General features: G+C 43.4%; 1 protein-coding gene across 6 annotated transcripts in view; it reads right to left on the bottom strand.

The window, feature by feature from the left end:
* The window catches only part of LOC115161300 (probable ubiquitin carboxyl-terminal hydrolase FAF-X), a 69,281-nt gene that overhangs the window by 19,301 nt on the left and 24,872 nt on the right, over positions 1-25,108 (bottom strand). For all 6 annotated transcript variants that reach the window (XM_029712160.1, XM_029712165.1, XM_029712163.1 and 3 more), the window contains 21 exons: positions 24,612-24,745; positions 24,279-24,369; positions 23,920-24,033; positions 23,535-23,763; positions 15,275-15,370; positions 13,266-13,477; positions 10,046-10,286; positions 9,730-9,879; positions 9,429-9,549; positions 7,773-7,903; positions 7,350-7,628; positions 7,110-7,235; positions 6,842-6,979; positions 5,895-6,061; positions 5,637-5,745; positions 2,345-2,491; positions 1,924-2,070; positions 1,437-1,644; positions 1,038-1,258; positions 556-746; positions 134-307 (listed from right to left, as the gene is read on the bottom strand). In XM_029712160.1, coding sequence (XP_029568020.1) covers positions 134-307; positions 556-746; positions 1,038-1,258; positions 1,437-1,644; positions 1,924-2,070; positions 2,345-2,491; positions 5,637-5,745; positions 5,895-6,061; positions 6,842-6,979; positions 7,110-7,235; positions 7,350-7,628; positions 7,773-7,903; positions 9,429-9,549; positions 9,730-9,879; positions 10,046-10,286; positions 13,266-13,477; positions 15,275-15,370; positions 23,535-23,763; positions 23,920-24,033; positions 24,279-24,369; positions 24,612-24,745 — 3,426 coding nt within the window. The remainder of the gene's footprint in view (positions 1-133; positions 308-555; positions 747-1,037; positions 1,259-1,436; positions 1,645-1,923; positions 2,071-2,344; positions 2,492-5,636; positions 5,746-5,894; positions 6,062-6,841; positions 6,980-7,109; positions 7,236-7,349; positions 7,629-7,772; positions 7,904-9,428; positions 9,550-9,729; positions 9,880-10,045; positions 10,287-13,265; positions 13,478-15,274; positions 15,371-23,534; positions 23,764-23,919; positions 24,034-24,278; positions 24,370-24,611; positions 24,746-25,108) is intronic.

Below are 25,108 nucleotides of genomic sequence, written 5' to 3'. Positions count from 1 at the left end.
TGCGCTAACAATAAGGATTAGTCCATGCTGCCCCTATACCTGATCTCAAGTCAGTTTCACATAATCCCCTCTAATGGTTAAGATGACTATAATTGATTTCAGATATTTTCCTAAGGCGCGGTTTGTGTGTTACCTATGTGGGCACCCCTGGCAGATCTTTTGGTCGGCGAAGGATCCCCCCAGCACCTTGCTAAGCATGGCCGGGTGACCCAGGGCCTTCAGAGCCTCGTCCAGACTGTCCACTAGGGAGTTGAAGAACTCCAGGGCATCGTGCTGCTCTCGCAGGTTCACCGGCTCACCCCATAACCTAAAGGAGGGGAGGGGGTGAGGTTAAGTGGGTGAGGTTAGAAGAGATGGTGGGAGAGAGGGACAGGAGATGAGGGTAAGGTGGAGAGTAGCACTTTTGGGACTAAACCATTGGTTCCATTGTACAGAGCAAACTAAATCCAGCGTAGGTCAAGTATTAGATCGTATTTAACATACAGGTACATATTTGACCCATCTTTTTCCTCCCAAACCAGGTAAATCAATCTCTCCTCTCCAGTCTCCACTGACCTGAACTGTTTCCAGAAGCCCCGGGGTACGTAGTACTGCAGTCTGGAGGAGGCCAGGTGACCAAAGATGACCTGCAGGTGGCGCAGCACCCCAATGTTGTACTCCTTCCTGTCCTCCGACTTACTGAGCGACGGCTTGTCGTCAAACTGGTGGTTATAGCTAAACACCTCATCCCGCGGGTCTGCATTACTCTGTATGGGGCCGAGGGACACAGAGTTAAGCTGGGTCCTGTTCATTAGGACACAATGGGGAAAAACATTTCAAACCACACACAGTGTGTAAATGAAAACACCCCACATGACCAGTGCCATGAAAGTGTCTCAGCTAAGGAGTTGATTTGAGATTATGATTAAACTATGAATGATTAAACTATGAATGCCTGACAGTATCAACTGCAGTTTTTTAAATGAAGCAGACGAAACACGGATCAACCAACAAACAATTAATACGTCAATCCTATGACCAAACCAGTTCCTTGTTACCTCACTCTCCTGCTTCTCGTCGCCAGACATGTCATCGTCCACGTCGGTGCCGGTGCCCTCGATGGCCAGGATTCCGTCGCGGATGGGAGGGATCATGTAGAGCTGCTGGATGACTGAGTTCATGTAGCAGGTGGCCCCAGCGTTCTTCAGCCCCACAAAGCCTTTAGTGGGCCGCGGCCCCACCGGAGGGAGATACTCCCACTCTGTCAGAGCCTCACAACCTGTTGATCAAACAGTGACAATAATATTTATATGTGGGCTTCACACCTGACAGGGGAGGGGAGGCAACGACCTGGGTCAAATGTCTAAAATATTTTGAGGTAGGCTTCACTTGGAGCTTCCATTGCTTCCACTGTACAGGGCAAACAAATCATTAAAAATCAATGAATCTATCAATACCTAGGTAGTACATGTCAGTGAGCATGTTGACGATCTGCTTGAGGTTCCGGACACAGCTCACTGACAGAGCCACCAGCAGCTCGAATCCTGCGTTGATGGAGGCAGGGCTGCTACAGACAGGGATGGCCTGCTCCGTAGGGAACTCCCCACTCTTCATGTACTGCAGGTACACATTAGACGCTGGGAAGATGAAGTCATCTATCAACTCCTGGAGAGAAGGGAGAGAGAGATAGGGACAGAGTTAATACAGGGTAAGAAAGTAACATTTACTGCTTGGAACATTTATTACAGCCACATTCAGATGTGAAGATCAATATTTTGTTGTTGTTTTAGGGTTGTTTATCACTACATAAGATCATGCTGGAAGCCTCTGGCGGGCTAAATCAAATGTTGGTTGTCGAGGGCCAAGTTCAGCCTCCGGGCCCCACTAATGTCGTTGAATAAGTAGAAAGATTCAATTCAATACAAAATGGATGTGCCAGCCTACCTTGATGAGGTTGGCCCCTCCATTCTCACAGCCGATGTAGTACTTCTTCTCTGGTGTCTGGAAGGCCAGCAGCTCCTTGGTAACTCCGATGTGTCCCTCCAGGATGGTCTCCTCAACGCCTGTCTCCCCTGTCCTCTTCACCTCATCCTGGGACACACGCATGCAGAGACACACGTTGAGACGTCACAACCAGGGTCTTATTCATTAAGCACCAATCAGAAGCAAACAGAGGGACTACATGGACTTGTCGTATAACAACCGCTTGCTTTTGTTTTCCGTTGATAAACATTCTGCTGTGTGCCCTAATGAATACAGCCAAGCTCTGACCGAGGCCTAGAATCTCGGCCATTAACCTCTACACAAAGCTTTGGGCGGTTATTCACTATTACACAACGTCAGGGGTTGAACAACGTAGTCGTACCCTGATCTTCTTGAGCCAGTCAATCTCGTTGTTGAGCAGCACCTCTGCGTTGGGCAGGTTGATGTTGCTGTTGTAGGCGTAGTTCAGGAGGTGCCTGAGCAGGGTGAAGTAGTCCCCAGCATGCTTAGCCCGCTCTTTAGCTGTGCTCTGGAAGACAAGTCCATTAACATTAGTATAGGGTGTCCAATCAAAAACACCATATTTTAACCAATGGGTAAAATAATGTTAATTGTGTAGATAGTCCCTTTAGGAAAACCAAATGGTCCAAACCTCATGTCGCTATCACAATACGTTCAAAAGTTATTGGAGTTTTTACCCTTGTAGGAAGGTCTAAATTAGGGCGACTAAAATCAATGGAAGCCAGAGAAAAAAGGTGGTTAAAAACCTAGAAAATATCATGGTGTCAGCGATGCTGGATGCTGTGAGAGAATTAAGGCTACCTAACAGGCTTATTACTATTCAACTCGTCATCTTTCTTAAATCCGGAGGACATAAAACAACAAATAGAGGTAAGATCGATATCATTGAGACATTACATGTAGTATTTTCATATTTTAGTATACACTGTTCATATTAATGCGAAGTTTGAAAAAAATAACAGGACTTCTTACAAAAACAAGCTTATCATCTCAGTGAAATTTCAACGGAACACTGAGCGTACCGCAAACTTTTTACATTTAATTCAGCTTGTCTTTTGCAAATTTTTGCTATTTGCAACCCATGGGGATAAAAAATTGGAATACAACGACCACAAAATGCAGAATCCTCCAAAGTTTAAACAAGAAAGCGGCACCTCTGTCAACAGAGCTCAGTGCTTAACGGATGTATTAGGTTAGGTTAACGATTTGTTAAGAGAATGATCCCACTGAACGATTCAGAACACCAAGAATCATGTGTGCCTTGGTAAATTGTATTTTATAACATAAGTGAAAGCGTCATCCCCAAAGCGCGTTTTCGACCACTCTGGGCAGAGTGGGCGGACACCCTAATTAGTGCTGTGCTTTACACATGTATTAACTTGCAGGTTGAGGCGTGGTGGGGGTGTAGCTAGAGCTGTGGTGGTCCTGAAATTTTGTCAGCCAGTGATTGTCAAGCAAATAACTTCCAGTCTCACGCTAATTTAACGTTAATTAACAAACACATTTAGCATCTCTTGGCTTCCACGCATAGCCTACAAGCCCCTGATGCAGACCTTAGGAACATCTACATTTTAAACAGTCTAATAAATCCATGTAATATAGCCTATGCCGTCACAACAAATCCATTATTTGTATTGGACAGGTCTAAAACAACATGATATTAAGAAAATGTAGTCTCATTAACAAACTGACAAGCACTTGATAATACCTCAAATTTCCCAGCGGCATCCCCTTTTTAGGTCATCTAGTCTTTCTCAGAGGCTACAAGTGAAGACCGACACGTCGGGGACGCAACTGCACGCGTCCTTATCCAATTCCGAGGTGCATATTGAACTGTCCACCTTTACTTTTCGTCAGCCAACAAGATGAGTAGGCCTAAAGAACAGCAAAAGCACTAGACTGCCAATCTACTATCCCCCACAGAGTTGACCTATTCTATTCTGTGCACAAAATATTCCAAACATCCCAAATGAATACAACCAAATGAATACAACCACTCGCATCAGAAAAAACTTTAAGCAATGTGGCTGATGCAACAGATCAGAACGTTTAGTTTAAAATGTTGATAGCCTAATAGTTTATTTCTTCACATTATAAACCGAGCAATGCCCACACGGCAGTAGGCTATAAGCACAAACGTTCCATTAGCGGGAAAACACCATTCTCAAAAATGACCGCAAATGCAATTATCCATGAAATGCTTTTTATTATTATTATTATTATTATTAAAGGTGCATTTTTATGGTGAAAATTATCTTCCCCAAAATTGAAACTCACGTGCTGCGCATGTACAGTGAGGGGAAAAAAGTATTTGATCCCCTGCTGATTTTGTACGTTTGCCCACTGACAAAGAAATGATCAATCTATAATTTTAATGGTAGGTTTATTTGAAGAGTGAGAGACAGAATAACAAAAAAGTCCAGAAAAACGCATGTCAAAAATGTTATAAATTGATTTGCATTTTAATGAGGGAAAATTATGCATTGAGATATTTTGACTTTAGAATTGTCTAGCTATGATTGTTCGCTCGAAAAAGATGACCGTATAAAAAAAGATAATAGACCTATCTTTTCTACATACTTGATATTTTTGGTCATTTAAGTCTACACTGAAAACATTACCATATTAAAATTTGAATAAAGCTGGTATTACTTCCTCAAAATGAATCTAACTCAAGAAATCAAATTAAATATTGACGTTTTTGCCAAGGAGGTTTGAGTTACACAATATTACATCTAGCTAAGGTGTTTGGTGCAGTATTTAACAAAAAAAAAAAGGTGAAACGTCTTATGTAAACAAAGTCAGATCTGCTGGGCAGGTCTGTCTCACTGTCTGTGTGTCGTGTTAGTGGGCAAGTGAGTATTGACAAAATCAAAACCCAACCCTCAAGCAAGTCATGACAAACTCACTTACAAAATTTAGTTTTGGACGAGACTGACTTTAGGACCGAAATAATCCTATTTAAACCTTGTAGTAAATTTACACTAGAATAAATGTTTGACTAATATCGATGCCACATAGACCGTTTTCTATCAGAGAAGTTAATTGCCTTCCATTGCGCTTCAAAGACCTGTTGAAAAGCCAGGAAAACCAATTAACAGCTTTCTAAACACCTTCTCCTTTATACTTCCATCCTCCCCTTCATTTGAAGTATCACTGCACTGACATTGCTGATAGGTGAAAGCTATGATAGAAGCTTTTCTTCTTCTTATTAGGGAATTACTTCAACGAATTAAGGCAGTAAGGGTACATTCAATCTATTTTAACAGGGCCATAATTGCAGTGATCATAATGAACATTTCAAAGCACTCATGTGAGAGGCGCTGCTACGTACCCCCAGCACAGTGAAGTGCTGCTACGTACCCCCAGCACAGTGAAGAGCTGCTACGTACCCCCAGCACAGTGAAGAGCTGCTACGTACCCCCAGCACAGTGAAGAGCTGCTACGTACCCCCAGCACAGTGTAGCGCTGCTACGTCCCCCCAGCACAGTGAAGCGCTGCTACATACCCCCAGCACAGTGAAGTGCTGCTACGTACCCCCAGCACAGTGTAGCGCTGCTACGTCCCCCCAGCACAGTGAAGCGCTGCTACGTCCCCCCAGCACAGTGAAGCGCTGCTACGTACCCCCAGCACAGTGTAGCGCTGCTACGTACCCCCAGCACAGTGAAGAGGAGGGTGATGAAGAAGAGGAGGGGTCGGTGGCCCATGCAGCACCTGGTGGCCATAAGGAAGAACTGCTCCTGGGCCATCTGACGAACTGACCTGGAAATAGATCAGAGAAGACAATTAAACAACAGACAAACTAATCCATCAATCTACAAACTGACCTGAGGACAGATCAGAGAGGACCATTATTACCATAGACACAGATAGCCCCACATGCTCGTCCACTACACAAAACAGTTACATACTTGCTGTGGCAGTGCAGTAGCAGGTCTATGATGAAGGTCTGCCAGGCCTTCTCCTTACTGAGTGTGTCCAGAGCGGTGGGCAGCAGGGCGAAACACAGGGTCATGACCTCCAGGGCCTCACAGCACACCTGCTCATCCTCCCCGTCCGGCTCCTTAACCACGTTCGTCTGTAGAGGGGGAGAATACACACACACACACACACACACACACACACACCGCTGGGAGTTTACAACACACAAACCTCTTCTCTGTATTTCAGGAAGTAGGCAGCAGGTGCACAGTGCACATAATCAACATATTAGTCAGTTCAGTAAGCACCAAAACGAGCGCACACACACACACACACACACACACACACAATCCCAGTAGTACGAAAAGACAAAACACTCAACTGTGACTGTACAGGCCAAACACAACCAAACAGACCTGTGACTGTACAGGCCAAACAGACCTGTGACTGTACAGGCCAAACAGACCTGTGACTGTACAGGCCAAACAGACCTGTGACTGTACAGGCCAAACAGACCTGTGACTGTACAGGCCAAACACAACCAATCAGACCTGTGACTGTACAGGCCAAACACAACCAAACAGACCTGTGACTGTACAGGCCAAACACAACCAAACAGACCTGTGACTGTACAGGCCAAACACAACCAAACAGACCTGTGACTGTACAGGCCAAACACAACCAAACATATGTGACTGTACAGGCCAAACACAACCAAACAGACCTGTGACTGTACAGGCCAAACAAAAAACACCAACCTTGTATCAAGGAAGAAGATACACTGACAACAAACACTTGTGTCAACACAAATAAACATGCAACACCCCACAACAATGTATCTGCACACTCCAATCTCCTCAGGCTGAGACTAAAATAAAAGCAGACAAAATCAATCAATGGACTGGTGGAACGATAAAGCAGCCGCACAAGTAGGTACCTTCTCATAGATCTTGCTGATCTCTTCGTTGGAGCTGAAGACCAGCTGTACGGTGCCACAGCCTGAAGCCCATGCTATCTTCTGCACCGCCCGGATCACACAGATCTCAGGGATGTACTTCGACGCCTGGAAGAAATTCTGGGAGAGATGGGGAAAGACTTAAATTAGAGGAGATATTACAGTCAATAACATAGCAACATAATGTCTCTCCTCTTTCTATTCCTTATTTCACTTTCTCTTCAGTCTCTCCCTCCCTTCCCCCTCTCACCTCGTCAGAGATCTGTTGGGCCAGGCGTATAGCTACATTGCGGAGCATGCACTCTGAGGCAGGGTTGGGGAGGTTCTGCAGAGCACTCTGGAGGACCAAAGCCTGGTCGTGAGTGGCCTGGTTGATCTGAAGAAGGGGATAGAGGATGTTAACATCAACATGGTTGTCACAATCCTAATTCACACGCATGTGTTTGTATGTGTGTGTGCGTATAACTAACTAACTAACTAACTAACTAACCGGTGAGACGGGTGTGGTCCCTTCAGCGTTAGGCTGGCAGGCCTCGGCCACAGCTTTGACGTGTCCGAACCCAACAGCAGTGAGCAGCAGTTTGCCGATCTTAAGAGCGTTGAGGTACGCCCCACGCCGCGTCTCCATGTCGGCCGACGGGAGGAAGTTGTTCCGCGTGAGCATGCTCAGTACCAGCGGTAGCCCGCCACTCTTCAGGAAGTTGTACTGGAAGTCGCTGGCGTCCTCACCCAATGTGGAGCTGGCTGGCATGAGCAGGGCATACACCACCTGAGGAGGGGATGGGAAGAGAGATATACATGCACAGTGGAACTGGTCAACAGAGAGCAAAGTGTAGACCACCTGCTATGGTAATGATGTGACAGTCAAATCGGCAGCGACTACACACACACACACACACAGGATGAAACCCACCTCTATGAGGTAGAGGACCTGTGATGGCGAGGGGCCAAAGAAGCGTGAGTCCAGTGTTGGGCTGAGGCCGTTCTCTCCCAGCTTGGCATGGTCCAGACATACACCCCGCAGGCTCTCCACGGTACTGTTATCTACACAAACACAATCAACATGTTCTATACTGTACTGTCATCTACATAATCAACAGGTTCTATACCGTACATCAGTTTATTAGGTACACCACCCCGTTTAGGAATATGGATCGCTCCTACAGACAGTGAGTACCGTAGCCATGGCTAGCTATATAAAGCAGGCAGACCGGCTTCGAGGCATTCAGTTACATGTCGATTGAACGTTAGCATGGGCAAAACGAGTGACCTAAGCGACTTTGAGCGTGGTATGATTGTCGGTGCCAGACGCGCCGGATCCAGTATCTCCGAAACGGCTGCCCTCCTGGGCATTTCACCCACAACAGTGTCTAGGGTTTACAGAGAATGGTGCAACAAACAAAAAACATTCAGTCAACAGCAGTCCTGTGGGCAAAAACAGCTCATTGATGGGGGGGGTCGAAGGAGAATGGCAAGAATCTTGCAAGCTAATAGGCGAACCACAAACAGACAAATAACGGCTCAGTACAACAGCGTTGTGAAAAACGGCGTCTCAGAACACACAACATGACGGTCTGTGTCACGGATGGGCTACTGCAGCAGACGACCACAGTGGGTTCCACTCCTATCAGCTAAAAACAAGAAGAAGCGGCTCCAGTGGGCCCACGATCACCGACACTGGACAAATGAGGAGTGGAAAAACATCGCCTGGAACATGACAGTGAGTTCAGTTTACTTGAGTGTCCTGGTCAGTCCCCAGACCTCAACCCAATAGACCATCTATGGGATGAGATGGAACGGGCTGGTCACAGCATGAATATACCACCATCCAATCTGCAGCAATTGGACCAACATGCCTGTGAAACCTTTCAGAAGAATTCAGGCTGCTCTGGAGAAAAAGGGGGGTTCGAACCGGTACTAGATGTGTGTACCTAATAAACTTTCCGGTGAGTGAGACATTTTGGCTACCAAGACTAGAAGAGATCACAGTGACTTTGAAAGAGGAGTCTCAAAGGATCATAGTGGGTTTAAAGTGTGTCTCAGTCACTAGATCTCAACCCAATTGAACACTTATGGGAGATTCTGGAGCGGCGCCTGAGTGTGTTTCCCACAACCATCAACAAAACACCAAATGATGGTATTTCTTGTGGAAGAATGGTGTCGCATCCATCCAATAGAGTTCCAGACACAATCTATGCCAAGGCGCATTGAAGCTGTTCTGGTGGCTCATGGTGGCCCCTGATGTTTCCTTTATTTTTTAGTAGTTATCTGTATATCGGTCATATACACATCTCACATTTATCCACCCGTGCTGGCTTGGTAAATATCTTTGAGAAAAATATAGCATTGTCATGAGAGAAACCTATCTACGGCTACATCCCAATTCACCAACCTTCTCCTGAAATGTGCACTTGCACACTTCCCATTGTAGATTTAACAATGTTGGAAAACTCTCTATAACGTAAATTTTTTTTTATTTTATCCATGACGGGGAGTTTGTAAGTGCACATTTGGGGAGAAGGGTGGAGAATAAGGGCACGGCCCACATGTACCACAGAGAGTACTGTACCTGGAGGCATCAGCTTCATGAGTACTCTGGCTCCGTCTCGTAGCAGAGGCATGTTGGGGCTACAGCCCAGGTCTGCTACCTGCCACAGGAAGGAGACGTAGCGCAGGTGGAGAGACATGATCTGAAGACAGAGCGAGACCAGAGAGACGAGACAAGGGGTTACTCATCTGCATCGTGCATCGATAGGCCAGACATGCATCTTTTTTGAGACAAACCAAGAGAGCTAGGCACCCTTCCCAACTAACGGTGACTGACAAGATAACAACGCACGCAGCTGTGAGTATGTTTAAAAGTCACTCACCACTCCAGGGAGGCAGCTCTCCACCTCGGGGTTGGGTCCTTCGCTGAAGTGGTTGCCATGGTTACCCGGTGAGCCAGTGGAAGAGTCCGAGGAGCTGTCTGGGCTGGAGGGCATGTTGGCACTCACCTGGGTCAGCTTGGCTGTGATCAACTACACACACACACACACACGGGAGAATATAAGATGTCAGACAAACCATTCCGTATAAATAGTCAAAGAAAAAAAATGACCCAAACTAACATAAACAAGCTGTAAAGACCAAAGAAAAAAAAACAATGCACTTGTCACTCGTCAAAACATGGCTCATTGCGCTCACCGTTTTGTCTTTCAGGTTGAGCTGGCCAATCAGCTTCCTGTCGTCGGCTGGGTCGACGACCTCCCCGCCAATGAAGAGCTCTATCTTGGTGTGCGTGGCGTTGGCCTTGATGCGTGTGAGGATACCGCGGCGCACTGAGCCAATGGTGTCGTTGGTGTGAGACCAGATGTCTAGGTCATCCACCTGACGGCCCTGGTTAGGGAAACGCACGATCAACGTGATGTGCTTCCCCCGAAACGCCCTGAGAGAAGAGAGAGGAGATTTTTGTTTAACTTTTATTTATTCAGGGGAACCCATTGAGACCAGGGTCTCATTTATAAAAAGGTGCCCGAAGGACAACAATACAACAAATTCAAAATAATCAGTATAAATAAAACACAAATGACAAAATCAACATGACAGCTTCAAACACCACAAATACAATTATTCAATCCAAACAGTGACAATTCACATTCAATTCATCTAACATTAAAGTTCTAAACTTCCCTAGAGGCACCAGGGTGTCAAGATGTAGGAAGTTTGTAAGCTATTCCAAAAGTGGGGACAGCACTAAAACTGAAAGCGGATTTACCTAGAACGGTACGCACTAGTGGAACTTGGAGAGTTAACCATCCCTGTGAACGGGTTTGGGGTCTAATTTTTATTTATTTTAACAGTGAAGTGAGGTAGGTAGGAAGCTTGTGTAGTAGCTCTTTGTAAACAAAAAGGGAGTAATGAAGTCATCTACAGGACTTTAATGAGGACCAGTCATCCTTTTGATACAGGATGCAGTGATGCGTTCTAAAACTGTAAACTGTGATAAAGCGAAGTGCACTATGATAAAAGGTGTCACCATAGTCATGAACTGGCAGGAAAGTTGACTGTACAATCTGCTTCCTGCTGTTTAGGGAGAGGCATGATCTATTTCAAAAAAAAATTTTAAGCGTACTTTAAATGTCAGCTTCTTAACTTGCCCATCATTATGTTTTTTTAAACGGCAAATTATTGTCAATTCAAATGCACAGATATTTATAGGTGGGAACGTGCTTGCTGAAACACCCATCCAATGCATAAATGTGTAACCCATCTGAAATATATTTCTATGAGAGTTAGAAAACAGCATACATTTAGTTGTTTTTCCCCACATGAAGTACTAATTTTAAAATCAACAAGGACTTTTTGTAAGGCAACAAAATCAGATTGCAGCTACAACATAGGGGACAATAGCGTAAATAACAGGGTCATCAGCATACATACAGATGAATGTTACAGGTTTTTGCAGATAGACCAATATTATTTATATAAAAAGTAAAAAGGACAGGTCCCAAAATTGACACCTGCGGGACACCTTTAGTAATATTGAGGTAACTTGACACCATCAGAAAGCACACAGTTTCCTGTCTGACATGTAGTTCCAAAACTACCTGCAAGACACCTGGTCGTGGCCAATTTCAGACAATCTTTGAATGAGTAGGGGATGGTCGACAGTATCAAAGGCCTTAGAAACGTCTACAAATATGGCAGCACAGTGATTCCTATGATCTAAACAATTTAATATATAACTTAAGACAAGCAGAGCTGCTGAAACAGTGCTATGTTCAGGTCTAAAACCAGACTGGTGCACATTAAGAATATAATTTGAAGTGAAAAAGGTTCTTAGCTGAGAGTTTGCCAGTGGTTCTAATAGTAGATTGTTTAGAAATTGGCCAGTAGTTATCTAGGTCAGAAGGTTCTCCACTTCTGTAAAGGGGGAAGACATGCACCGCCTTCCAGGTCTTAGGGATAGCACCAGAAGCAATTGTTAAATAAAAAATGTGGGTCAAAGATTGTACAATGAGCCGGGCAGAAAGCTGCAGTAGAAAGGGATCAAGCGAATCAGCTCCTGTGGATTATTATTTATTTTTTATTCTGCAAGGCACTACATTCATTGACATAAATGGTTCAAATGAGGAAGAAAAGAGTATGTCTGGAAGAGCATGATTATCTGGTATCTGTTTATAGGTGAATAAAGGACAAAAAGAGAGCAGTGAAGGTATTTTCAGAAACCGTTCTTTCAAATAGATGGCCAGCTGAGGCAAAATGGTTATTAAAAGCACAACCAATGTCATTTGTATCTGTTATGGTACCAGAGGCTGTCATAACCTGCTAGGGAAATGAGGGAGTTGTTTCTTTCAAAAGATTTGACCACTTTCCAGAATTTAGCTGGATTTCCACCACTCTAAGATACACAATTCAAGAAGTATGTTGACTGCTTTTCTAACCAGAGTAAGATATCTACTTCTCAAATGTCTGAAGGACTGCCAATCAGAGGTAGAATCAGTCAATCTAACCTTAGCCCAAGCTAAGTTTCTTTCATGAAATCTATCAGACAATTAATGTGTGAACCATGGGTTAGATCTGTCCTTTACTCTTTAATCTTTATATGGGGCATTCTTATGTACAACAGAGTTAAACAGAGAGGTATAACATTTAAGGGCCTGATTTGAATCAGAGATAGAGGACATAACCCCAGGTCATACAGGAAATGTTACTCATTGAAAATTCTAAAATGTATCTTTGTAATAATGCGTAGACACAATTTAAGTAGCGTAGTATCTCTAATACATGCAATGGGACAACAGTCACTGAGCTCGTTAGCAAAGATTCCATTGGCTGTATACTTATGAGGGGCGTTTGTCAAAATGATATCCAAGAGAGTAGATTTTTCAGGGTGTTTTAAGTTGGGGTGGTATGGTTTAGTTATCAGTGGAGTTCAATTTAGCTCAGTATAAATATCCTCCAGTCTATCTGATAATGGAATCAACCAATCCAGGTTAACATCACCCAATATTAATACAGATTTAGCATAGTAAGACAGCAAGTGTGACAATTTGCTAAGGGCAATTGGGAGGGCGATAAACTCCCACTAACGTTAGTTTGGCATATCTAGGACAAGACACTCAAATGTATTGGGCATAGAGCTGGTAATAAAGACAGCAACATTCAAGTTGTTCTTTATGAATATGGCGACACCCCCACCTCTGTCAGACCAATAAACATCATATCCATTCAGAGACACATACGAGTCTGGCACAGACTTTTTTGAACCAAGTCTCAGTAATTATCTAAATGTATGAAAATGAGAGAGAGCAGAGAGGACAGACATATGGAGAGATAGGGGTCAAGACAAAATGAGAAAACATTTATCAGGACAAAAGGCTCAATATCAGTGCTTCTGTGTGGATGAGTCTGTCCGTCCTACCTGGACATGGGCAGTATGGTCCTCTCCTCGTGGTAGTCACTGTCACACTCGTTGATGTACTCCTTGAGCACAGTGAGCACACGGACCATGCGGATGGCCTCCTGCCGGGCACAGTTGATGCTGTCCTTGTCCCCTTCCAGGACACACAGCGTATCGTACGACGCCTTCAGGCGGTCGAAACATGACTGGATGAAATCCTCGTGGATCTCTACCTGCATTGGGGGAGATGAGGGGGAGGACGGCAAGGGGGAAGGACAGTCAGAGTAGTGAGTTCAGGAGAGGGAGAGTCATGTTTAATGGTTGACAGTGTTTGTATGGAACTAAGTGCAGTGTGTTCCAATCCATCCGTCAGGAATCAGGTGCTAGTACTGGAAATAGTACCAATTAGGGATGAACATTTTGGTCAATTCTGCTTCCGACTAACCAACCCTCATTAACCGGACAACAAACTGTTATATTTTTTCCTAACAGTAAAATGACATGACCAACAGAAAATACTATGCATGCATTCAAGAAACAGACATTGTTCATTGAGCTTAATGAAAACATGCAACAATAGTAAGCCTACCGTCTTCCAGTCAAAAGGCTATAGCCTGTTATTGAACATCAAACTGCTTTAATGAAGCAGCCAATAAAACGTAATTTGCCAAAATACAATTTCTGGGAAAATACTGTTCTAAACAGCACACCTAATGCGAACGGTTCCATATGTGACTGAGATGAAAACACTGTTCTAAACAGCACACCTAATGCGAACGGTTCCATATGTGACTGAGATGAAAATCTCAGTTAGAAACATAGAAAGAGGGGGAATCTAATAGCAACAACTAGGATGGGTTACTAATATGACTAGGATTGTGCCTTTGGCTTCTGGACAACTAAAGGAAGTTGATATGAAAACCAATAAAACAGGAGAGAAATGCTGGTTAATGGCACAAGGAAGTATTTTCTAAAAGAATGCCTCAACAATTCTAGGGCAGAATTTTGGCTAGGCTACTTTGAAGCAAGGTAAGACATGACTCATTCTTTGAAGTGAAGTAAATCCTTCAGGTTTCAAACAGTTATATTGCCTCAAGCTCACATTGTAAAGTGGTGGATGACGCCCTGATAGCCGGCCTACCGCTGACTATAGCCGGCCTACCGCTGACTATAGCCGGCCTACCGCTGACTATAGCCGGCCTACCGCTGACTATAGCCGGCCTACCGCTGACTATAGCCGGCCTACCGCTGACTATAGCCGGCCTACCGCTGACTATAGCCGGCCTACCGCTGACTATAGCCGGCCTACCGCTGACTATAGCCGGCCTACCGCTGACTATAGCCGGCCTACCGCTGACTATAGCCGGCCTACCGCTGACTATAGCCGGCCTACCGCTGACTATAGCCTATGCACTCAAATGGAGAATGGGAGGAGTGCTTTAATTATGGAGTTGAGATTGAGAAATAAAAATAGTAGCTCATTTTAATTGTGGCCGTTAAAACACGCAAATTGTTATTTGTTGTGCAACAACTGGGCTTTTAAAAAAAGCACATCCCTCCAGTACCAGCATTTTGAGGAGATGCTCTCGTGCTGTCTGACAGGTGATAGACCATTACGCTTCTCAAACTAGGCTCTGTATGCTGCGAGCCTGTGATAAGATACATGACGACTAAAGAAAATACATAATCCAATTTAATTCCACTAAATTATGCAAATTAACCTATAGATCGATAAGCATGACTGGTGAAATATATTTTTCGGCAGTTAACCACGTTAACAGCCATAAAAACAATATGTGCAACAGGGATCCCAGAGGTAGGGAATGGAAAACAGTTGCTGTAGCGCTGTATCACACTGACTGTCCCGGTCTAAATTATCATTAACTATCATTGATCAGCAATACAATCACTATTCTATTCATGACTGTGTTTATATGTAAGTGGTTGTCTCAAAATGGCTAGATGATTTAGGATGACCTAACAGCAGATTGAGCTGTTATTGTTACCGGGACAGCGGACACCCAGGTTACCTGATTGACTTGTAGTTTTGGTCCAAGGTTGGTGTAGATCTCTTTCAGCAGGTCTATGGCTCGACTGGCGATGTCGTCGCTCCCTTGAATTACGACCTGGCAAGAGGAAATTTCAGATGGAATCAATGGACGCCTCCGGCTTTCTCTCTCTCTCCATCACACAGCCCTGGAGACAATACTGAAAAGTGTGTGTGTGTTATGACTCATCCAGACTAGAGGAGGGAACCATTAATAGGCACTCAGCAGCAGCCCACAGAATCATCACCAGTCACTACCGCTGACCCTGAGCTGATTTCACACACTAACATCAGTACATTAACCCAGCCTCAAATACTGTGTGTGTGTGTGTGTGTGTGTGTGTGTGTGTATGCGCTAAATGTGTACCACAGCAAGGCTTACCAGCCAAATCAACATCAGCGCTGTAAAATGAGCTTAGGATGTAATAAAATAAATTATTCACAACCAAACATTGCATATGAGAAAATCCTATGAGCTCAAATGTAGCCTAGGCCCCTACTGTGCAAAAAGGCTGAATACCCAAATATACAATAACACAACTCCTGAATCAGCTATGCATAGCACGTGAGAACAAGGTTTAGAAATCCCACATCTAAAACAAATGAACCTGTGAATCATCTAATATGCCCAGAGCGTGAATAACAAGGTTAGGAGAACACTTCAAACCAACATGTTTCATCATCATCAGAAGCTATTGGACTGACTGACAGCCTATACAACATCATCATCAGAAGCCATTGGACTGACTGACAGCCTATACAACATCATCATCAGAAGCCATTGGACTGACTGACAGCCTATACAACATCATCATCAGAAGCCATTGGACTGACTGACAGCCTATACAACATCATCATCAGAAGCCATTGGACTGACTGACAGCCTATACAACATCATCATCAGAAGCCATTGGACTGACTGACAGCCTATACAACATCATCAGATGCCATTGGACTGACTGACAGCCTATACAACATCATCATCAGAAGCCATTGGACTGACTGACAGCCTATACAACATCATCATCAGAAGCCATTGGACTGACTGACAGCCTATACAACATCATCATCAGAAGCCATTGGACTGACTGACAGCCTATACAACATCATCATCAGAAGCCATTGGACTGACTGACAGCCTATACAACATCATCATCAGAAGCCATTGGACTGACTGACAGCCTATACAACATCATCATCAGAAGCCATTGGACTGACTGACAGCCTATACAACATCGTCATCAGAAGCCATTGGACTGACTAATGGTGTAACAGTTCGACCAAACCCACGGTTTGGTACATATTGCGGTTTTTGGGTCACAGTACAGCGGAAAAATGAAATTCCAACAGTTACTGTTGTTAATGTTTATTTATGGGCCAAATACGTTAAATTAAAAAGCACCCTAATTCACAATGTTCCTGGCATTATTGTCTGTTGTGACAGGGATTGTTATGTTGGGCCTCAAGGACCCGTTCCGAGATGGACCTGGGGCTTTCCCAACCCGACAAATATGCATCATACATTTTTCAATATAGAGACCAGTTCCGTATAGACGTGGTCGGATCCGAGTGAGGAAAGCAGACGAAAAGTCAACTTGTAAACTACTTTTTTAACTAGAGCGGATGCAGCTTGAGGGAGAGCAGGCAGAGGAGGGGCCTTGCGGTGTGTGCTGTGAGCGAGTGAAACAGGAGCAAGGGAGGAAGCACCCAACCGAGCCAACTTGCGCTAGTAGACTAACTTCTAGCTTATCATTGCCAGGCTATTAATCATCACATATGATTACCTAGAAACCTGTCTTGACGGCATCAAACCGAGAGAAGCTAGTTGGCTAAGAGAGCTAGCTAAATTAGCTGCTAATTGAGTCTGCATGGGCGTTCTTCCTTTCCTAGTTACAATGAACACCTCCATTCTGATTAGAAATAGCAGCCTACCTGGCTCTTGTTTGTTGTAGCATATATTTCTCATTTAATTTTTAATTCCATCATTTTAATTCCATTTTTCATTGATTAGATAATCTCCTAACTTGCTTTATCAGACACGGATGCTCTGACTGTAGTGGCGCTTTGATGACTTGTGATTGGACGACAAGCTACACGCACCACTTTGCATAGGCTATTCTCGTTGAGCAGTGGGGAACATAATATTAACATTTTATCTGTCCATCGCCGTTTTAATCGACTGTGAAGCCAAAATGTTCCTAAAAGATAGTGAAAAGGATAGTTTGAAATCTTCTAGTTAAGATTTGAATTTTGATTACATCGGGCACATGGGCTGTAATTTTAGCAGAATAGGCAAAAATGGTTTTTTTTCAGCTCAGATTTACTCACTTGGAAATGGCATACAATGCAGCATAGCCTATAGGCATAGTGTTTTATGTACTCATCCGGGTTCACAGTGCGGAGCGAACCGAGGTCTCCGTACTGAGCTGTTCTGTACAAATACATGTACCGTTAAAGCCATAACAGACTACACAACATCATCGGAAGCCATTGGACTGACAGACTCCACAACATTTAAACAGCCCTCCCTCCTCAGCACCACAGAAGCTGATGTTCGGTTTAGCAGCATCCAGAAGACTTGTCTGTTCCTCTGTGATGTAAGGACTGCATTTAAAACAGAGGGATTACAGGCCATGTAGGTCACAAACAGCTAGGCTGCTAACTAACTGGGTCAGCCACCCACCCTCTCCCATTCATCCATACTCACTAAGTCTATCAGTTCCAGTTGCTCCTGAAACAATCCCACAGAACCCAGAGGTTTATAGATGCACGGAAATGACTAATGAGCATCACCTCAAATAGCAGCATTCAGAGGGTATGGTCTTCTTTGAAGTTGTGCATTTTGAATTTTGGCTTGGTGAGACAGAAGACAACATGATCAAGAAAGCAGCAGAGTAAAATGCTTGAGCAGTTCATTAACGCATATACAGTAGGGTAGACATGCCGTCAGTCATTTCACCGTTTGTTTCAGACACAGAGGCCTCCCAAAAATAAACATCTAGATACACAACGGGCCAGAAAAGGCGACGTGTGTAGGTAGAACATACAGTGCGGTCGGAAATTAGTCAGACCCCTTATTCTAAAATTGATTTTTTCCTTCAACACAATAACAAAGCAAAAACAGATTTTTAGAAATGTTTGCTAAATGATTAAATAAAAAACAGAAACATCACTTTTACATAAGTATTCAGACCCTTTACTCAGTACCATTTTGAAGCAGCGTTTACAGCCTTGAGTCTTCTTGGGTATGACACGAAAAGCTTGGCACACCTGTATTTGTGGAGTTTCTCCCATTCTTCTCTGCAGATCCTCTCAAGCTCTGTCAGGTTGGATGGGGAGCATCGCTACACAGCTATTTTCAGGTCTCTCTAGAGATGTTCGATCAGGTTCAAGTCCGGGCTCTGGCTGGGCCACTCAAGGACATTCAGAGTCCCGAAGTTTAGTGGTGTAAAGTACTTAAGTAAAAATACTTTCATGTACTACGTATTTTTTTAGGGTATCTGTACTTTGACAACTTTTACTTCACTACATTCTTAAAGAAAATAATGTACTTTTTACTCAATACATTTTCTCTGACACCGAAAAGTACTCGTTACATTTAGAATGCTTAGCAGGACAGGAAAATGGTCCAATATAAAAAAAAAAAACATCCCTGGTCATCCTTACTGCCAATGATCTGGCGGACTCACTAAACACAAATACTTTGTTTGTACGTTTTCCGAGTGTTGGAGTGTACCCCTGACTCTCCATAAATAAACACAAAACAAGAAAATGGTGCCCTCCGGTTTGCTTAATATAAGGAATTTGAAATGATTTATACTTTTACTTTTGATACTTTAGTATATTTTAGCAATTACATGTACATTTGATACTGAAGTATATTTTAAACCAAATACTTTTAACTCAAGTAGTATTTTACTGGGTGACTTAATTTTCTATTAAAGTATCATTACTTTTACTCAAGTATGATATTTGCTGAGGGAGGCTGAGGGTTGGGGATGTGGAATTGGAGACAAGTGGGAGTGGAGTTGCTGGGCGGGGGATAGAATGACGTTCAAAGATAAAGTAAAAATATAACGTAAAAATTAAGTTTGAATGACACTGAAGGGCAGTGTTGTTACAGCTAATGCCGATTTGTCTGAGGCTGATGCCGTGCAGGTATTTGTACACATGCACACATACACACACGTAAATAGTGCCGTACATGCACTCAAACATATTCAGTTGGCCTTGCTGTTATGATTTTTGTTGTCCTTGATGTCTTTTGCATTGTTGTTCTGTTTTCCTTTGTCTTTCTTTTCTCTCTTTTGTTCCTTGGGCCGGTGGCTGATGAATCGCTGGTTCGGGTCCCCGTTTTTGACCTTGTGGGAGATCTGTTGATGTGCCCTTGAGCACGGCGTTGATCCTGGTTGCTTCTGTGTGTCGCTCTGGATGGGAGTCTGTTAGATGACTAATGTGATGTAGTCATTGAGCGGCTTCACTGCAAGTATATTGTATGTTTTAAATACTCAATAAATAAAAAAAAGTATAATTGCATACTTTTTCCACCACTGCCCGAAGCCACTCCTGCGTGGTCTTGGCTGTGTACTTAGGGTTGTTGTCCTGTTGGAAGGTGAACATTTGCCCCAGTCGGAGGTCCTGAGCGCTCTGGAGCAGGTTTTTATCAAGGATCTCTCTGTACTTTCCTAGTTTCATCTTTCCCTCGATCCTGCCACCACCATGCTGGTTTCATCAGACCAGAGAATCTTGTTTCTCATTGTCTGACAGTCATTAGGTGCCTTTTGGCAAACTCCAAGTGGGCTGTCATGTGCCTTTTACTGAGGAGTGGCTTCTGTCTGGCCACTACCATAAAGGCCTGATTGGTGGAGTGCTTCAGAGATGGTTGTCCTTCTGGAAGGTTCTCCCATCTCAACAGAGGAACTCTGGAGCTCTGTCAGTAACCATCGGGTTCTTGGTCACCTCCCAGACCAAGGCCCTTCCCCCCCGATTGTTCAGTTTGGCCAGGCGGTCAGCTCTATGAAGAGTCTTGGTGGTTCCAAACTTCTTCCATTTAAGAATGATGGAGGCCACTGTGTTCTTGGGGACATTCAATGCTGCAGAAATGTTTTGGTACCCTTCCCCAGATCTGTGCCTCAACACAATCCTGTCTCGAAGAACTACAGACAAATCCTTCGACCTGTGAGAACTTATATAGACAGGTGTGTGCTTTTCCAAATCATGTCCAATCAGTTGAATTTACCAAAAAGTGTACTCCAATCAAGTTGTAGAAACGTCAAGGATGATCAATGGAAACAGAATGCACCTGAGCTCAATTTGGACTCTCATAGCGAAGGGTCTGGATACTTAAGTAAATAAGATACATTTTTTATTTAATACATTTGCAAAAATGTCTAAAACCCTGTTTTCGCTTTGTCATTATGGGGTATCGTGTGTAGATTGATGAGGATTTTTATTTATTTAATCAATTTTAAAATAAGGCTGTAACGTAACAAAATGTGGAAAAAGTCAAGGGGTCTGAATACTTTCTGAAGTCATTGTATGTAGTCCATAGGGAGTTCAAGGTTTAAAAAGATGGTTACAGCTGTCTGCATAACCACAGTGCTAATAGGCTTTATAAACCCCACCTTCCGGAGGAAGTCCAGCCCAATGTTCCCTCAATTTTTTCAGCACTTCTTGTACCCGCTTTAAGTTACAGTTTTAACAGTGGTCAGGTAGGTTACTGTGGCTATTTGATCATAACGTAAGCCTACCAGAGTGGCCTACCATCAAAAACAATGGAGAAAATGCATCCCATAACATTTTAACATGGAAATAGCTGTTCTACCATTCAGCCTACAGTAGCAGCCAATGTGTGGTGTTAAACGAGACTTTTGAAAAAACAAACATGCAGGGCTTGACATTAACCTGTTTATCCACTTGTCAAGGAGGCGACTGAAAATGTTGTTTTGTTGTTTGATGCAAGAAACCACTTGACAAAATAAAATGCATAATTATTCCCATACCATTATTACAGAGAATCAGACAAATTATGCTACCCCTGTGCCTATTAGCTCCTTAGCTTATTTAAGGCTGTCTCGAAATACAATCCCGCCCCTTTAACCTCTCTTGGGCAGGTGGGACGCTAGCATCCCACCCACGGTTCACACTATTCAACAGCCAGTGAAAAATCAGAGCACCAAATTCAAAACAACAAAATGTCATAATTCAAAGTTCTCAAACATACGACTGTTTTACACCATTTTAAAAGGTACACTTCTCCTTAATGTAACCACATTATCCGATTTCAAAAAGGCTTTACGGCGAAAGCATAAAGTTAGATTATGTTAGGCCAGGTACAACACAAGAAAAACCACACAGCCATTTTCCAAGCAGGAGAGGGGTCACAAATACCAGAAATTCAGCTAAAATTAAGCACTAACCTTTGACGATCTTCATCAGATGACACACCTAGGACTCAATGTTAGACAATACATGTATGTTTTGTTCGATAAAGTTCATATTTATATCCAAAAACAGCATTTAACATTGGCGCGTGATGTTCAGAAAATATTATGCCTCCAATACTTCCGGTGAATCAGCACAACAACTTACAATTTTTATCATAAACGTTGATAAAATATTACTGTTATTCAAAGAATTATAGATAACCATCTCCTTTATGCAACCGCTGTGACAGATTTCAAAAAAGCTTCACGGGGAAAGCACACTTTGCAATAATCTGAGTACGGCGCTCAGAAACATACACCAGGCAATACAGATACCCGCCATTTTGGAGTCATCTAAAATCATAAATAGCATTATAAATATTCACTTACCTTTGATGATCTTCATCAGAATGGACTTCCAGGAATCCCAGGTCCACAATAAATGTTGTTTTGGTTGATAAAGTCCATAATTTATGTCCAAATACCTCGTTGTTTGCGCGTTCAGTAAGCTACTCCAAATGTAGGAAGCGCGCCCAAGATTACGCGACGAAAAGTTTAAAAAAAGTTATATTTACGTTCGTTGAAACATGTCAAACGTTGTATAGCATCAATCTTTAGGGCCTTTTTAACATAAAAGGTCAATAATATTCCAACCGGACGATTCCAATGTCTTGAAAAATGTTTTGGAACACATACCTCATCACGTGAACGCGCGCCACAAAACTCATGTCATTTTCTGAGTCACCAACTTCCGGGCCTTCTTGTTCGCTCTCTGTTCACTGCAAAAGCCTGAAACTAGGTTCTAAAGACTGTTGACATCTAGTGGAAGCCTTAGGAAGTGCAAAATGAACCCTAAGTCACTGTGTGTTAGATAGGCAATGACTTAAAAAGACTACAAGAACCAGATTTCCCACTTCCTGGTTGGATTTTTCTCAGGTTTTTGCCTGCCATATGAGTTCTGTTATACTCACAGACATCATTCAAACAGTTTTAGAAACGTCAGTGTTTTCTATCAAAATATACTAATAATATGCATATTCTAGTTCCTGGGCCCGAGTAGTAGGCCGTTTAATTTGGGTACATTTTTCATCCGGCCGTGAAAATACTGCCCCCTACACAAGAGAGGTTAAGACAAAAAATATATATAATTAACTGACACTTTTCAAAGATGGCTAGAAATGCACACGTTTTGTGCTCTTGTAGGAAGCAACCACTTCCCCATTGCTGACTACAAATGATCTATAACTGGGCTAACAACTCACTATCTAGCAAATGATATGAACAAATATACAAATGTGCACAAGTGTTTACATACAGCTCTCGCTTTGATCTCTAAACAAGCGCATCTACTCACAACCACTCATGCAGTAAACACAGTCCAGATGAAAGTGAATGGCACATAACCATATATGGCAATGGTATATTTGCATATAGGCCTACTGCAGCTCTGTTTGGTTGCAGCGCACCGGTCTGTGTAGAGTACGGGCCTGAGTCGTGCCTTTCAATGCTATTGAATCCTATTCTGATGTATTCTGCCTAAAACACAATCTCACGCATAGTTCGTTTTTGTTTCGGTATTACATTGACAGTGGCTAATACTGTGTTGTATCAATCACAATTCCCACAGTAAAGGGAAAGGTTGATAGTGTTAACTAACTGGGAAAACTCTAGAAAGTTTAGTGAAGTTCAATTTCATGCTTCTCTGCATGGGCTGATATTTATTCTGCACTAGAGTGAATATTGGTCCAGCCCTACAAGTAGCAACAGCTGCCAGTTATAACAGCTTCATAACAGTGATAAGTAGGCTAAATAACTCACCCTCCAGAGGTAGTCCAGGCCTATGAGTTCCAGGTCGTCCATCATGTAGGCCCTACGTTTGGCCACCAGCTTGCCCTCCCTGCAGTTGACGGCCTTGAAGAACCTCTCAAAGCACTTCATGCCGTTCTCCGTGAGCAGAGACGGGTCCAGCTGCAGAACGTTGTTCTCAAAGAAGTCCTTGTTGATGTCCGGGTCCAGGTCTGGCTCATCTCCCATCAGCTTGGAGTACCTGTGTAAGAAAAACAGAGTTGACTTGGTGTTTTTCGTGTTGAGAAAATGGAGAACATTTGAGTTGTTCTCTATTAATGAGTAAAAGGAAATAGAAAGATGTTGGAGCCATATTCACCCTTTCGAGGTGATAATAATATTGACGATGGCAGCGTACCATTTGAAGCAGGCCTCTCGGTCACAAAGAAAGACTGCGTTCTCAGCTAGGCACTTCCAGATCTGTTTGGCCTGAGGAGCACAGAGCCACAACTGTCCGTCCTTCAGCAGGAACCTGGGGACAACACAGACACATGCATTAACCATGAAGATCAGACTACAGTGGCTCAGTTCACCGTTCACTTCCATTCACTAATCCATGAAGACGAGCTGGGTCGTATTCATTAGGTCATGCAATGTAAAACGTTTTAAAAGGGCTCTGCAATGGAAAACAGAAATGAGCGCTTCAGTCCCTGCCGGTTACAGTCTTTTCTTCTGTTTGGTGCCTAATGATACTACCCCGCGGATGTGATGTCATACCTCAGGAAGTTGAGTCTCTCCTGGACTTCCTGTACGTGGCTGTAGCGGCTCCCTACCCTCACCGTCTGGGGGTCAAACTCCGCCTGCTCGGCTACACGACACACACACAATCATCTATGTGAGGGCTCAAGGTGCATCTTAAAATTTTACCCAAATGCTGAGGTTTTTCAAATGGAAAACTAACATGCCAATTGCCCCAGGGTTAGAAAAAGAGGGTAGATAACAGAGAAATAGTATTTCACATATTCTGCTATCAGAAGAAGTCTGAAAGTCAAGAATGAGGCAACGGTGATGAATGAGAAAATGTCCCCTCCTGTGTGAGGTGTTCCGTACCTTTAGAGAACTGCCTCATGGTCTCCATGTAGGCAGAGAGGTTCTCAGCCACCAGCGTGACCAGGGCATGGTTGTGTTGCAGCTGGTTAATCAGGTCATGACGATAGAACACATGAGGACTCCTCTGGGTCTGACTGTAGAGCAGAGAGAGAGGGATGGAGAGAGAAAGACATAAAAGTTCAGAGACTTAGTCACCATGTCTATGACAGGCCGACAACATCAACTTTTACATCAACCCCCCTCCTACTAATGAAGTTCGAATAATTTATCTGCAAAATGCTGTTGCTTCTCTGCACCTGTAGTGCAAAGAAAGCAGTATTGGTATATCCAGCATTCTAAACAGTACCCCAGGATCTGTGTGTGGGTGTGTGTCTGTGTGTGCAGAAAGAGAAATGGTGATGAATTTCATTCTTAAAATCACTACGATGTGTTTCAGAAACGTGAGTAAGCAGTGCTCCCAGAAATGCCCCCCAAATGTCACCCTGCAAACAGTCGGT

The sequence above is a fragment of the Salmo trutta genome, chromosome 24, assembly GCF_901001165.1.
Source record: "Salmo trutta chromosome 24, fSalTru1.1, whole genome shotgun sequence".
Taxonomy (NCBI): domain Eukaryota; kingdom Metazoa; phylum Chordata; class Actinopteri; order Salmoniformes; family Salmonidae; genus Salmo; species Salmo trutta.
Note: the sequence above shows the minus strand (reverse complement) of the source record. Positions and strands in the feature narration are given on the sequence as shown.